Source organism: Hippopotamus amphibius, chromosome 11 (genome assembly GCF_030028045.1).
Source record: "Hippopotamus amphibius kiboko isolate mHipAmp2 chromosome 11, mHipAmp2.hap2, whole genome shotgun sequence".
NCBI classification, from domain to species: Eukaryota; Metazoa; Chordata; class Mammalia; order Artiodactyla; family Hippopotamidae; genus Hippopotamus; species Hippopotamus amphibius.
Window position 1 is genome coordinate 87,503,058 of NC_080196.1, and position 15,869 is coordinate 87,518,926.

Genomic DNA, 15,869 nt, shown 5'->3' on the forward strand with positions numbered 1-15,869 from the left:
AATTCTAGAGTTCTAATTTGCCCTCAAGCAATTCTACAAACGTAGAGGAAGGAAGACCCGCCCTTTGGGTTCCAGGTACCTCGCAGGCCTTGATGTGCTCGCTCTGCCACTCTTCCCGGACCTTATCCAGCGTGTTGATGTGCTGCATGTACACCTTGTCTGCAATGGAGGGGAGGGGCCTGGGTCTGGAAACTGGATGGGAGGGGGCTCGCAGACCCAGCCCCCAGGCCCCTCCGTGAGCTCACAAAGCTGGGACCTCTGAACACTGAAGGGCCGTAATTACATCTCACCCTGATCACATCTTTGTGAAAAATAAGCAAAGGTGGGGATCCCTTTCTTTTTAAAGGAAAACCAAGCAATTAGCCAGAAATGCTCCAAGGAATGAGAAGTGAAAGCTGACAAGGAGCCTCGCCCAGGGTTTCCTTCCACTTCTTACCATTTTCAGGAAATTGAACAATGAGGGGTGCAGAAAGTAAACTACCAAGTTACTTTAATTTTGGATTTAGAGACTTAAGTGAACACGGTCGTGAGAGGCTTGTCTCTGGCAGGAAGTTCTGGGAATTAGAAGCCTTTGCAAACATTTGGTTTGGATCTTAGATTTCAGTGATGACACGGCCTTACAACTTAGCTGTTTCTTTCACAGCAGAGCAGAGTTATCAGGGCTGAAATGGGGTTTTCAAGATAGATGTTCCCAAAATATCAGGGTGATCATCTAATTACAAAGCAGCTGCCCCATGACCCCACCTTCCCCCCACCCCCACCCCACCCCAGCTTCACCCTCTACCATTCGGGCAGCAAGACCTAAGCTGGCAGTGGCCAGAAACTGCTGCCTCATTTGCTTCCTCCCACTTTCCTAGGTTCTGATATAGCCTTCCTTTCCCCCCTCTTCCTTTCCTCTGTTTTTCCCTTCTTCCCTTCTGATACCTTGTTAATCTTACTGCATACGCATACTGTCACTACTGTATGGTATATAAAACTACCTTTCTCAGACAGATTTAGGATAACATAAGCCCCACCACAATCCTCCCCGATCCTTGGGAGCAGACCCCTCACCTGAGTCTTCTACTGCAGTCTTTGAAGTTGCCAGTTTCACAAAAAGCTGTGAGGACAAAACCAAACCAAACCAACAAACAACAACAACAAAAACCAAGAGGTCAGGAATGCTGGGCCAGGCTTCTAAAGGCAAAACAGATTTAAAAGCAATGACTGAGAAGAGACAAGTTCTAGTCCAAGTCTTACCTATGTTTCCCTCATGAGTTAATCACTCAACTTGCCCTCTAATCTTATCGCCATTGGAAAACATCCATCAGGCATCTTGCCCTACATCTTCCTAAAAACACATCCCTACCTTCTGATTGCTGACAATCTTATATCCAGATTTTATAAAATTAAACTTATAAAACACCCAAGAGGAGGCAGCCTAGCTGTATACATGAGCTGAGTTTTGAAAAAAGATGAAAACATCAGAACCCCCTCCCTTGTGGCCATGCTTCTCTAGCTCTTCCCCAACCCCCCAAATAGGTCAAAAGTTTTTCTGGCTCAGAGGACTCTAATTGCCTGAAGGAGGGTATTGCCAGGAGTTTAGCGTGCATGTCCATTTTTAATTAAGATTATTAATTGGCTTTAGCTTGATATGTGTAAATCTCAGATTTTTCAGGCTGTCGGCTCTCCCAGGTACCTTTTCTTGTTGCTTCTGGTTTACCACGTTGGCACTCCGGTGGACAGCCTGCTCTGCTTCATCTTTGTCTCGGCATTTCTGCTCATAGTTCTTCTTTACCTTTGTAGTTATGAGCCAAAAGAGGATCAAAACAGATTAGCAGACTGTGACCCTGAGAAGCAGCCACCCTAATTCCCCACACCAAGCAAAGAAGAGGGCACACTGATTAGGGCTCTGATTACCACTAGACTGTGGGCACTCAGAGTAGATGCTCTTTCATATCTATCTTAGGAAGGTGTCTCCAGCCCTCTTCCAAATCATGTATGTAGTGGCAACCTGATCAAGGAAGCAACAACTCCTATCTGACAAAAACAAAGTGCATGAGCTTTAAAAATTTACTGAAACAAAAGATGGAATTTGAAATAGGCAAAATCAAATATGTAACTATAGGATGTGTAATCCAACATTTATGTAACACTCATAACACTCAGAACTGATGCAATCACTTGGTCCTGGTAACTGTAACTATGCTTCAATACTCTAAAGTACCTCATCATAGCATGTAGACAGTGGGGAGGGCATCCATCCCATCATTTCTGTAGCTCAAGGACAGTTATGTTCCTTCTTGATTTCAGCTAGTTCAAAAGTCAGCCATGGTCTCTCCTGTGCTACCGTTACTATCAGCAGTATGGAAACAGTTCACAAACTATGTAGTGAATTAAATAATTTTCTGTTTCAACTCTTGAAGCAAAGAGTTAATTTGTTCAAACAAAGCAAAGCTGTGAATCAGTGATATCAAAATGATAACCCCCCCAAAATGCTTGATTAAGAATAAAGACACCTTTGTAGAGATGGTTTATGCTCATGAAATATCTCAAGTGCTTTCCAACATTTCTCAGCATCCCTTGCAATTCAGATGGGGTTAACCTTTCAGTAAACAACCTTATAATTCTCTGTGCTACACACACATAGAAACAGACGTTCAAAACTTTTCATAATTACAAGCACATAAGATAGTTATACAACAATTCTTTCCTTATGCAACAATATCTTATAGACATTTCTCTGTAAGCATGAAGCCTGTAGCTGAACACTTTTTAAAAAAAATTTTTATTGGAGTATAGTTGATTTACAATGTTGTGTTTCTGCTGTACAGCAAAGTGAATCAGTTATATATATACATATATCCACTCTTTTTAGATTTTCTTCCCATGTAGGTCATTACACAATATTGAGTAGAGTTCCTTGTGCTGTACAGTAGGTCCTTATTAGTTATCTATTTTATGTATAGTAGTGTGTATATGTCATTCCCAATCTCCCAATTTATCCCTCACCACCAGCCCCCTGGTAACCATAAGATTGTTTTCTACATCTGTGACTCTATTTATGTTTTGTAAATATATTCATTTGTACCCTTTTTTTAGATTCCACATATAAGCAATATCATATGATATTTGTCTTTCTCTGACTTACTTCACTCAGTATGACAATCTCCAGGTCCATCCATGTTGCTGCAAATGGCATTATTTAGTTCCTTTTTATGGCTGAGTAACACCCATTGTATATATGTACTACATCTTTTTTACCTATTCCTCTAACGATGCACATTTAGGTTGCTTCCACGACCTGGCTATTGTAAACAGTGCTGCAATGAACATTGGGGTGCATGTATCTTTTTGAATTGCAGTTTTCTCCAGATATATGCCCAGGAGTAGGATTGCTGGATCATATGGTAGTTCTATTTTTTAGTTTTTTAAGGAACCTCCGTACTGCTCTCCATAGTGGCTGTACCAATTTATATTCCCAACAAGAGTGTAGGAGGGTTCCCTTTTCTCCACACTCTCTCCAGCATTTATTGTTTATAGATTTTTTGATGATGGCCATTCTGACCAATGTGAGGTGATACCTCACTGTATTGAGTTGGCCAAAAGGTTCATTTGTTTTTTTCTGTAAAATGGCTCTAGTAGCACTTAGCTGTCTTTAACTTCATTCGAAACAATTTTGTTAGATTGTATTCTGACAGCTGTCATATCAGCATGCATTTTTTTAAAAACTTATCGAAATTGGTGAATTTTTGTGTAGCCATTTTCAACTGAAGATAGAAGAAAAAAAGCAACATTTTTGGCATACTATGCTTTGTTATTTCCAGAAAGGTAAAAATACAGTTGAAACGCCAAAAAAAGGATTTGTGCAGTGTATGGAGAAGGTGCTGGGACTGATCAAATGTGTCAAAAGTGGTTTGTGAAGTTTTGTGCTGGAGATTTCTCACTGGATGATGTTCCATGGTCATGTAGACCAGTTGAAGTTGACAGTGATTAAATCAAGACATTAACTGAGAACAATCAACGTTATACCACATGGGAGATAGCTGACATACTCAAAATATCCAAATCAAGTGTTAAAAATCATTTGCACCAGTTTGGTTATGTTAATCACTTTGATGTTTGGGTTCCACATAAGTTAAGTGAAAAAAATCTTCTTGACCGTATTTCCGCATGAGATTCTCTACATAAGCGTAACAAAAACGTTCCATTTTTAAAACAAATTCTGATGGGCAATGAAAAGTGGATACTGTACAATAATGGAAGAGATCATGGGGCAAGCAAAATAAATCACCACCAATCACACCAAAGGCCGGTCTTCATCCAAAGAAGGTGATGTGTATGCGGTGGGATTGCAAGGGAGTCCTCCATTATGATCTCCTTCCGGAAAACCAAATGCTTAATTCCAATAAGTACTGCTCCCAATTAGATCAACTGAAAGCAGCCCTTGATGAATGGTGTCCAGAATTAGTCAACAGAGAACACATAACCTTCCATCAGGATAATGCAAGACCGCATGTTTCTTTGATGACAAGGAGAAAGTAGTTACCGCTTGGCTGGGAAGTTCTGATTCATCCACCATATTCACCAGATATTGCACCTTTGGCTTTCCATTTATGTCACTCCTTACAAAATTCTCTTAAAAAAATTTCAATTCCCTGGAAGTGAATTGAAATTCTACCGTCCCTGGAAGACAGTAAAAGGCACCTGGAACAGTTCTTTGCTCAAAAAAAAAACACACAGTTTTGGGAATATGGAATTAAGAAGTTGCCTGAAAAATGGCAGCAGGTAGTGGAATAAAAGGGTGAATACGTTGTTCAATAAAGTTCTTGGTGAAAATGAAAAATGTGTCTTTTATTTTTATTTAAAAACCAAAGGCACTTTTTGGCCAACCCAATAGTTTTGATTCACATTTCTCTAATAATTAGTGATGCTGAGCATCTTTTCATGTACTTTTTGGCCATCTTTAAGTCTTCTTTGGAGAAATGTCTCTTTAGATCTTCTGCCCATTTTTTGATTGGGCCATTTGTTTTATTGTTATTGAGCTGCATGAGTTGTTTGTACATTTTGGAGATTAATCCCTTGTCAGTCACTTTACCTGCAAATATTTTCTTCTATTCTGTGGGTTGTCTTTTTGTTTTGTTTATGATTTCCTTTGCTGTTTGTAGCTGAACACTTTTAATGGTTGTAAATACATACATATATACATATATAGGCCATAATTTTCTTAACACTCTCTACTAGTGGACATTTATCTTATTTTCCATTTTTTATAACAAAAATACTCCAATTTTTATTTTGGGTAGTGTGAATTTCCAGGTCAAATTCCTGGAAGTATAACTGTTGGATAAAAGCATATATACATATCAGACTTCCCTCCAAAATGGCTGCACTAATTCACACTCCTATAAACACATATGTGAGGGTATGTGGCCTCATGCTCTCACCAACACCAAGATAAGAGAATGTTTTTAACTTTTTCTAATATTAGAGGTGAGAATGTTGGCATATGCCTTGTTTTGTTTGTATTTATTTCATTACTATGGTGGTATGTCATTTCTACTTCATGTCTCTTACCTACTTTTTTTTGGAGCATTCTTCATTTTAATTGATTTTTAAGAGTTCAGTCTATACTAGGAACTAACTAACTGGTTATAAATTATATGTTACTAATATTTTCCCCCATTTGTCATCATGTATAAGATGATTTTTTTTCCTTTGCTCTAAAGAAGTCTCAAATTTTAATGTCAGTGATCAGTCTTTCTCTTTCCTGCATTATTTTCTAATATGACATATTAAGCACTTTTTCTCTGTTGTTACATAGTTCTCATAATCATATATTTAAAAGTTATGCAATTTAATCTTCATTTTTTTGGTCACTAAATCATTTACAGTCTTCATTATAAGTAGTGAACATGGTAGTGCATTTTGTTTTCCTTATTTTGGATGATGTCCTAAAGAGTCTTAGATTCTCAGCATAAGATGATGGGGTACAGTCACATTTATGGCTCTAAAAGCATATCACAAAATACCTTTTTAAAAGGTTATATGGGCTTCAGGAAAGATGAAGAAGGTGTACTCTTCCCTATTCCTCCACAAAAGTATAACCAAAACCCCTGGACAGTCTACGTGAAACAAACATAGATTCTGAAAGTGGAGAGAATAAGGCAGATTGGCTAACGCCCTTGGTCTCAGAGAGAAGCCTAAAAGCGAGCACCCTGGGTTTTCTTTTGGTCTCCTATATCACAGAATGAGTCCCAAAGCAGCAGACAACCAAGAAATGCCAATGGGCATAAACAAACAAACAAAAAAAGTCCAAATGAAAGCCCGCCTTCTCCAGCCAAAAGACCAGAAAAGGGGTAGCATAGCAGGACAGAAGCCTCCATGTTCTACAGCAGCCAAACACCACATAAAGAAACCATGCTTCTCCCTCCCCACTGCACACCACTCATCCAGCAAAGGCCAAGTGGAGAGTCTAGACTTCCACCATCACCAGGCTATAATGAGGTTCCCAACTCCCCTGCTGAAGTGGTATCAAAGAAGGACAAATAGAGGACTGGGACCTTCATTCCTACCAGGAGGTAACAAACTCCACACACAGAGCAAGTGGAGACTCTGTGGGCAGCCTGGAATTCCACCACCCTCACCTGGCAGTAATGATGTGTACCCCCTCCCTGCTGCAGTTGTGTCAGAGGAGGTCTGGTGGGGATTCAGAACTTTAACCACCCCCAATAGTAACAAGGCCACACCGACCCTACAGTTTCAGTGGAGGCCAAGGGGGGAATCTAACCTGGAACCCCTCATAGCAGTAATGCGGTGGCACTTCACCTCAGCTGCTAGAGTGGTGACAGAGTAAGCCAGCTAAAACAGAAAGTTTAAATACGATCCAGAATCTTGCAACAGAATACCTAAAATGTTAGAAATCAATTGAATATCACTCATCAAACCAAGAACCAGAAGGATCTCTAACTGCACGAAATAAGACCATCAAAAGATGTCAACATCAAGATGACAGAGATGTTACAATCATCTGACAAAGATTTTAAGGCAGCCATCATAAAAATATTCAATAAGCATTTGCAAACACACTTGAAACATTAAAAAATAGATAGTCTTAGTAAAGAAAAAGAAAAAGAAAATCTCAGCAAAGAAAGAGGTGTAAACAAGAACCAACTAGAAATTTTAGAATTGAAAAACATACTAACTGAAAGGATGGACTTACGAATGGAAGAGATAGAAGAAAGAACTGGTGAACTGGAAGACAGTACAATAGAAATTATCTAACCTGAAAAACAGAGATCAAATAAGCTGAAAAAAATGAACAGAGCCTCATGAACTTTTGGCACCATAACAAAAGATCTAACATTCATGTCCTTGGAATCCTAGAAGAGAAGGGTGGGCTGAAAAAGTACTTGAATGGCTGAAAACTTTCCAAATTTGGCAATAGATATAAACCTACAGATCCAGAAGCTGATCAAACCCCAAACAAGATAAAGCCAAAGAAATCCATGACAAGACACAGAGGTGAAATTCTGAGAACTAAGAAAAGAAAATATCTTAAAACAGAAATGACACCTTAACCATAACAGAAAATCAGTTTGAATTACAGCAGCCTTCTTATCAGAAACTATGGAGGCCACGAGGAAGTGGCACAACATTTTTCAAGTGCTGAAAGAAAAGAACTGTCAACACACAATCCTATATCCAGTGAAAATATCCTTTAAGAATGAAGGGGAAATCACTAAAGGAAAACTAAGATGAGTTATCACTAGCAGACCTACCCTGAAGAATGGCTAAAGAAGTTCTCTAAGCAAGAGAAAATTATAAAAAAAGAAACCTTAGAACATCAGAAGAAGAAAAAAACAGACAGCAAGCAAAAAAAAAAAAAATGGGTAAATAAAATAATCTTCCTTTCTCCTCTTGAGTTTTCTAAATTATTTTTGATAGTTGAAGCAAAAATTTTAACACTGTTATAGCTTTAAATGTAGGTAGAGAAAATTGTTAGGAAAATTATATTTCAATAAGGCTTTCTCTTTAATTGTGAGAGAGCTTTCCCCAGGTTGCTCAAAACATAAAAGTTCTGGGAGTAATCATATATCAACCAATACTATTTCTGAATTACACTGACATCATTCCCTACTTATCAATCGCTTTTCAGGTGCTCTGTATCAAAAAAAAAATGCAGAACAGACTGCGTATTTAATCAACATTAGTGGCATTTTCTTTTTTGACCAGGTTACCAGATATGATGTCATAGTCATAGAACATCATGATGATACTTCTGTACAAAGATGGAGTCACAGATGTTCCAGTAACACAGTTCATTGTTAAGAAATTCGTGAAAAACTAGTGTGAGGTCCCCAGCAATTCTCTTCATTCTATCTTGTTAAGCATTTTTAAGACAAATTACTTAAAGCAAAGAAGGCTTTTACAATTTGCAGATATCTTAAAACTCAATAAATTAGGTAAGGAATTAGGACTGAAAACAGTCTTCCAGGGAAGAAGCTCAAATCCCACAAGATAAAAGGCATCATATAGTATACATGCCCTGGTCTGAAATATTTAAGTTGACTTGCTATACTTTCCCAGGTTGCCAGAAAGATAACATCATTGAATTTCTTCTATTTAATTTCATCCTCAATCTTACCAAAGCCTTAAAAAGAAAGTCAAACCACTAAAGGCTGTTTTCTCTAAAACACTGCACTAATACTATTTTCAGGAATATGCTGATAACACAGCATTGGATTTTAGAAAATGTTACTGTTACAAAAAAAAAAAGGCAATATACTGAAACTCACATCCATGGTTTTCTTGAATTGCAAGCTCTTTTGTTTATGGGCACCATCCATGATAAGCTCCGTCTGTGGAGAGAGCACAAGCACTGGTAACAATCAAAACCAACTGTTAACACCAGCTTATCTTGAGGGCTAAGTGTCCAATATGGCATATCTCATTCAGTGGGTAGATGTGCTACTTATTATTACTCCCATTTCACAAATAAGGAGACTGCAGCACAGAAAGGCTGAACAGTTTGCCCACCTTTGAACCTGGGTGGCCACCGGCCACTACTGAGAATCGTTGATCACCTTAGAGTTTTCTCATCTGTAAATCTGAAATCAAGGAACTTAGGTGTCAAAAAGGGATTTTAAAGCTTTGTTAAAGCACCATTATATTTTAAAAGGGGTCTTTATTCTGTAAGCCTGTGTCAGGACAGTGAAGGACTCAGAAACATTCACTCCTGTAGCGTCCGTCAATGACACATCCTTCACCAGCAAGGAGCCCAAGCAATACGAAAGGAAGAAATGCTTGTGGGGCAGCTGAAAGATGTTCCCCTCCTCTTTACCCCATCTAATCCAGAAAAGGTAAGCTACTCTGTTGAGTTCACTTGGCAGCAACTTCTTTGCTCTGGCTGTGAGGTTAATACTTTTATTAGTCAAAATAATTGAGCTAACAATAAAAATGTAGCTCTCGGACATACTAGTAGCTCCCATTTATCCAGCATTATTATGTGCTAAGCAATTTTCATGCATCACAACAGCTGTGAGTACTCATCCCCATTTTCTTGACAGTAAACTGAGACGGGTTAACTCACCCAAGGCAATGCTCTCAGCAAGTAGTAGAGTGGGGATGTGGGCACAGCCAGACTCCTGTGCCCTTGTTCCTAATCATTATCTGAAACTACATTATCCTTATGACAGCTCTATAAAACCAAATGGGTATACAGAAGGCCAAGAAATGCAATAATTCAAAATGAGCCATGGCATTGCTCTTATACAAAATGATACTGAAAATATTAAAATATTTCTCTTTCTTCTGGAAACTAAGTTTTTGTCTGTTACCATAATATGCAAACATGGATGGATTTTCAAGATATCTGAATAAAAGGTTTGGGATGGTCTCATTTCAAACATGAACTTTGTGAAATACATGAAACTCCCTTGGGGGAGCCTCAAGCGGCCCTCAGAGGACACCGCAGCCATCTTCCATCCCAGGTGAAACTGAGGGACCAGGAGGGGTCTCACGGCAGAGGCTCCAAGGACACGGAGAACAGACAGGGCTCCAACATGACCCCACAGGGAAAGACGCATGGGCAGATTCCTGCCATCACAGACAGGGAGCTGTGTGGCTCACATGGGCACCTATGTGCCTCTGCCACGAGGGACAGGGTTTATTCATAACGGTTCCGGATCTTCCCAGGCTCCACAGAGTAGATCAGTTAGCAATGTTGGTCTATCTGTGGTCTTTTCTAGTCCGAACATACGCACTGCCATTCTTTCAGTTCAGGAGCTATTATTATTTTATAGTTTATGGCCCAAGCCAGCCCTCCTTATCTCCAAGTTCTACATAACACCTGCTTCAGGCATGTCTGCAAAGTTCTACTTCATACCATTCTTCTCTCTGCCTTCAAAGATTCCTGGCATTTGTATGTCGGCAAGATCTTAGAGAGCAGCAGCCCAGCTCTAACCTGACAGGTGTGATCCCCGGAGCCCACGAGGTGACATTGCTCAAGGCCACTCAGTGACACCCAGTCCAGCTCTGTCTGCTATACCACCTTGATTTGTCTCCTTATGTCCATACTCACTTATAAGGTGGCCTATTCATGGTGACCCCAGAACGTCATGACTTCTCTTTCAGGATTCTTTTTTTTTTTTTTTTTTCTTCGACAGCACCATGCAGCACGTGGGATCTTAATTTCCCAACCAGGGATCAAACCCGTGCCCCCTGCAGTGGAAGTGCGGGGTCTTAACCACTGGACTGACAGGGAAGTCCCCTCTTTCACGACTCCCTGGGGAAGTTTTTCTTCTAGGACTCATTCTTTCTGCTTAGCCCAACTGTAGTGGAAATTTTATTATATTTTATTATCAATAACACAAAATAGTGCAAAAACACAATTCTCTATGCTCTCAAGTGGGGAGAAGGAAGAGGGAGGAGAAAAGGAAGAAGAGATGTATAAATGACCCAAGGGACCCTGCAGTAAATTACTGACAGAGCTGCTGAGTGGTCTGTTTGTCTGTCTACCTACATTCAGACTGTCCTCTGCAAACTGGAAGTGACAACTGGTGTGACCAAGGAGGCTCCCTTCTTTGGAGATTGCTCCCGACACGGGCAGAACATTCTGCCATAATCCTCCCTATCTTAGTTGAGAGACTAAAGCATACTGTGGGCACCAGAGGAGAGTGACTGACCAAGTGCTGCCTTGTCAGGCTTAGGACTTTCTGGGCTGGGGAGGAACCTCAGCACCTAAAATGTCAAGCCCCCTGAGAGTGGCTCCAAAGATCTGTCCCTGCCTGCCAACCTCCAGGGATGAGAGCCTCCTCTCTCTCCACCTTCACCCACACTGCCTTTCACTCTGCTGGCTTTAGCTTCAAGGTTACTGCCTCCAGGAGCCCTCCCCAGATAAGTTAGGTTAGGTGTCCCCGCTGCATGTCCAGTGGCACCTTTGCTCCCCTACCTTTCAAGGCTCATCACACTTTGTCATGATTACTGTCACATCAGCATCTCTGGCCACGCTCTACCCTCTGGGGGAAGGACGGCCATGGCTGCATTGGTCACCATCCTTAGAAAACATTAGTTCTATAACTGAGTTCAGCAAAAACTTCTACCAGCCATTCCATCTGCCCCTTCCTCGCCCCAGTGTTCTAACAGAAACTAACTGATGGATCTCCTTGACAAGTGGAAATGGTTTAATTTCCAAGAAGTGAGAGACCAATGTGTGAAGGGTTTGACCAGTGAAAATGAGAAGTTACCATTGATACACTCTTTTCCAAAAGTTTGATTTTTTTAAAAAAAGTATCTAAATACAGAAGCGGAACAACTCAGAGTTCATTGTGATACAAGTAATTACAAATTTATGAATAAACTTTGGACTTGACAAAGACAGCTCAGAAGGTGTTTTCCTGCTGTCGAGAACGCACAGTATAGGGAACTAGGATGACAGTGGTGGAATGAGTCCAGGCTCCGCTATTGCTTAAGAGAATTCAGAAAAGTTCTTCCCGCTGTGAGAACTTGGTGTTTGTAATCTGCTCAGAGGGGAAGTTTCAGAAGCCTTGCAAAATTAACAAAACTCTCCCTGAAATGACTATGGCAACTAAGGGCACTTAAGAATGTGAGGAAATGACCCTCTTCTCCTCTTAGCGGAAATCAAGTGTGCACAGACTCTCGTCATCTAAAGCATTTTTGCTTCTAAAAAGTAAATCCTTTGGAGAGGTGGGCAGGGCTGGCAATGTCAGCTAAAAAAGTTTGACCACCCAATAGATGGGTGTAATATACATATTATTTCTGCTCTGAAAAATACTTTGGGCCAGATGCACCCTCAACCTGATACATGAAGCTTGACTTTGTGTGAAAACACCTGACATGGTGTTCCTTAATTGTTAGTTTCTACCCTTCCTTCCTAGAAGAGGCACAGCTGTAAGAGCAACTCATGAAATGACAATATATGTGAGGCAGTCAGGCTCTTAAGACACTGCCACCTGCTCCAAATGCCAAGTGGCCACCAAGGAGGCTGGAATTAGAGTCTGATTTAGAACCACAGGCAAAGTTGGTGACACTGAGGTACGGGTAGAATCATCTGTTTACTGGATACACGCTGCAGATAATAACTCCCAGACAGTAAAGGGCCACGATGAAGAAAGATCTCCAAAAAGTCCGTGCAGAGCTGTCTGGAGAGACCTGGGTGGGAATGTTCGGATGCCAGATAAGGAAGAGCTTGACTCCCCGTGAAGTTCATTCCAACCCTGGAGAACCAGATATTAAAAAAAGTTCTGGGGACTTCCCTGGCGGTCTGGTGGTTAAGACTCCGAGCTTCCACTGCAGGGGGTGTGGGTTTGATCCCTGGTCAGGGAACTAAGATTCTGCATACTGTGCGGTGTGGCCAAAATTTTTATTAAAAGTTCTGGAAGGGCCCTATCTGGCTGCCAGACCAACCTGAATGTACAAGTCTTTCAGGAGCAAAATAGAAGGGAGTCAGTACAGTGGCTGGTCTAGGCTAAGGAACACTTTAATATAAATCTGGACTTCTTTTCTTGATCCTTATAACTGGCCAAATGTTTGCCAGTTTTATTAACTCTTGTTCACTCACATCTCCTTCCATATCACTGGCCAGAATAAGTCCCATCAATGAAAAAGAGCCTGTAGACATCTGCTTTGAAGCCAAAAAGGACTTGAATTTCCCAGGGCCTCAGTTTCCCTATCTGTAAAATAGGGTGGTTGGACTACATTATGGTCTCCAGGGAGAACAAGAGTCCCCTCCACTTCTTATTCTCTCCTTACAGCCTCGTCCAGGAGGAGGTGTATGGTCTGAGAACCTACCACCTTGGATGTGCTAGACCCTCATGAAGACAGAGGGGTTCCCCTTTCCAGTCATAATTTAAACAGTGGCAGCCAATATAAAAAGGAAAGGAAAGCAGGCCAGACCCCTGACTCTTGCAACAATTAAAAAAGAACTGCCCTAACGTACACATGGGCACAGAGGCATCACATTTAGACTGAGTGCCCACATGGTTCCCAGTTCATAATCTCATAGGTTAAAAGAAGAGTGTGGGTGCTTGAGGGTGGGAGGTGAGCCAAGGACTTTCATGAACAAACAAGCCTGGAATTTTCTCTGGGAAAAATGGCAACATCTTAACACATATACAAACCCAACCTTTTTTTGCTGTAACTTTTGCTTTTCCCTGAATTCTTCCATCTTCCTGGCTTCTTCTCTTAGAGTCTGTGCGAGATGAATGTGACTTTGTGCCACATTGTCTACTTCTGCAAAAAAATTTAAAAAAATAAACACGATCTACACATGTCTGAATTCAAACCAAAGAAACTATACAAAAAAGTTAAAATATATACGAAATGCTAGGGCACATGGTAAAGTTAACCTACTTCACTTGGTCACCAACATTTATTGAGCCCCTCCATGTGCCCAGCATTGCCCTGGCCACCAACACCAAGCTGGCAAACCGTTAGCTTAGCTTCCTACCACTAACTGCTACTAACCTAGCGCATGCCCAGGGCAGAGAGAAGCTCTTGGAGCTTGCATGCTGACACACATTACTAAACCCACTACAATTCCAAATTCGATCCTGCTTCTCATTACATGACTCTAAGGTTCTTTTCTTCTCTAACATCGCATGAACCTGTAAGAAATTTATCTCTATGTAGAGAGATTACTGGTGTTTTTTCCTTTATTTTCCAAGATCTTTGTAATGAGCATGGCTTACTTTTCTAATAGAAAAACGGAAATGTTTACCTTTCTTGTTCTAAGAAAACAAATTGAAGATGGCATTAAAACTAGAAAGACTGACAGATCTGACCAAAGAAAAAGTTTTAAACTTGTGCGTGTCAAAATAACTTTGAACAGGTTAGAAGATACATTATAAACTGGAAAAAATATTTGCAATTTATGTAAGAAAGAGTAAATGGGGGGACAGTGGGATGAATTGGGAGATTAGGATTGATATATATACACTTACTGATACTATGTATAAAATAGATTCCCTATGAGAACCTATTGTATAGCACAGGGAACTCTACTCAGTGCTCTGTGGTGACCTAAATGAGAAGGAAATTCAAAAAAGAGGGGATATATGTATACATATAGCTGATTTACTTCGCTAACACAATATTGTAAAGCATCTATACTCCTAAACAAAAAGAATAAATAGCTATATTAAAAGTTTTCACAAACCAAAATAAATATATACCTTCCAGTATTTTTTAAATGGTTAGAGAACACGAAATTTTTAAAAAGATTGGCCAAATAGCCAGTAAATGTTTGAAAATGTATTCAGCCTTAAAACTACTGAAAAAACACAAAACTTTAAACCCCAGAAATATATCACTTTTTACCCTTCCGTTTCGCAAAATTTTTAAAGTGTAAAAATTCCTAGTATTGGCAAGCATGGAGAAAACCAGCATTGCTGGTGGGGGAAAAATCAGTACCACCTTTCTGGAGGAAACGTGGCATTTGTACAATAAAAAATTTTAATGAAAAAGCGAGGAAGACCCATATGAACTGAAATGGAAAGATGTCTAGAGCCACTCACCTAGCTACAGAAACAGGTTAAGCACATACTGTGCCCCACTAAAGTCCTTAGCTTGGAAGCATCAAGAACAGAAAGTCTTAAAGGCCTTAAATTCTGAGCAACAGGCTGTGAATACTAGAGCTGGACAGGCCCCCTGAAAGACCAGTACCAGGGCCTCACCCTGGGTTTCCAATTTGAGAACCACTGCCCTAAGTCAGTCAAATGCCCATCACAATGCACACATGCGGATGGTTCTCCAGCTCATTTCAACTCTGAAGGGCTATTCCTCACCTTAGGAGTTGCTCTAATTTTTTTTTCATCCAGTATGAGATTGCTGTTCAAATTAAAACCCACCTTTGATGACAGACACAGAGCTTGCCAAGGACAGCAAATACACTTTTAAAAGAATTTTATTGAGATATAATTGACATACAATAAACTGCATATATTTAAAGTATACAATTTGATACTTTTCCCTTATTAGTAATGTATATATGGCAATCCCAATCTCCAGCAAATACATTTTTATATAGAGTCAACTTACGTTGCTTGAAGACTTCAAGGGCCCGCTTCAGCGTGCTAAAAAAAAAAAAAGCACATATATAATTTCAGTTCTGGAAATTAACTGTATAACCTTATGATGATGCCATTGCATGTTTCTCCCAGCCCACATCTTAACTGATAGCCTATGGTCTGATCTTGGTCCGTGAGCTTGAAAAGACGACAAAAGATCAAGACTTCTTCGGTCCAGTTTCCTCTCTTAGCCTCTCAGTCCTAGGCACAAGCATCATAAATGCTTCACTGTCCACCTAGGTGAAGCCAGATGCCAAAATTCTTTATGCTTCATTTCTTCCAACAATAATATAGGAGTTGTGG

General features: G+C 40.2%; 1 protein-coding gene across 2 annotated transcripts in view; it reads right to left on the reverse strand.

The window, feature by feature from the left end:
* The window catches only part of PSTPIP2 (proline-serine-threonine phosphatase interacting protein 2), an 80,666-nt gene that overhangs the window by 10,813 nt on the left and 53,984 nt on the right, over nucleotides 1–15,869 (reverse strand). For both annotated transcript variants that reach the window (XM_057698293.1, XM_057698292.1), the window contains exons 4-9: nucleotides 15,538–15,572; nucleotides 13,625–13,731; nucleotides 8,778–8,840; nucleotides 1,679–1,777; nucleotides 1,054–1,099; nucleotides 80–159 (exon numbers count right to left, since the gene is read on the reverse strand). In XM_057698293.1, the coding sequence (XP_057554276.1) occupies nucleotides 80–159; nucleotides 1,054–1,099; nucleotides 1,679–1,777; nucleotides 8,778–8,840; nucleotides 13,625–13,731; nucleotides 15,538–15,572 (430 nt within the window). The remainder of the gene's footprint in view (nucleotides 1–79; nucleotides 160–1,053; nucleotides 1,100–1,678; nucleotides 1,778–8,777; nucleotides 8,841–13,624; nucleotides 13,732–15,537; nucleotides 15,573–15,869) is intronic.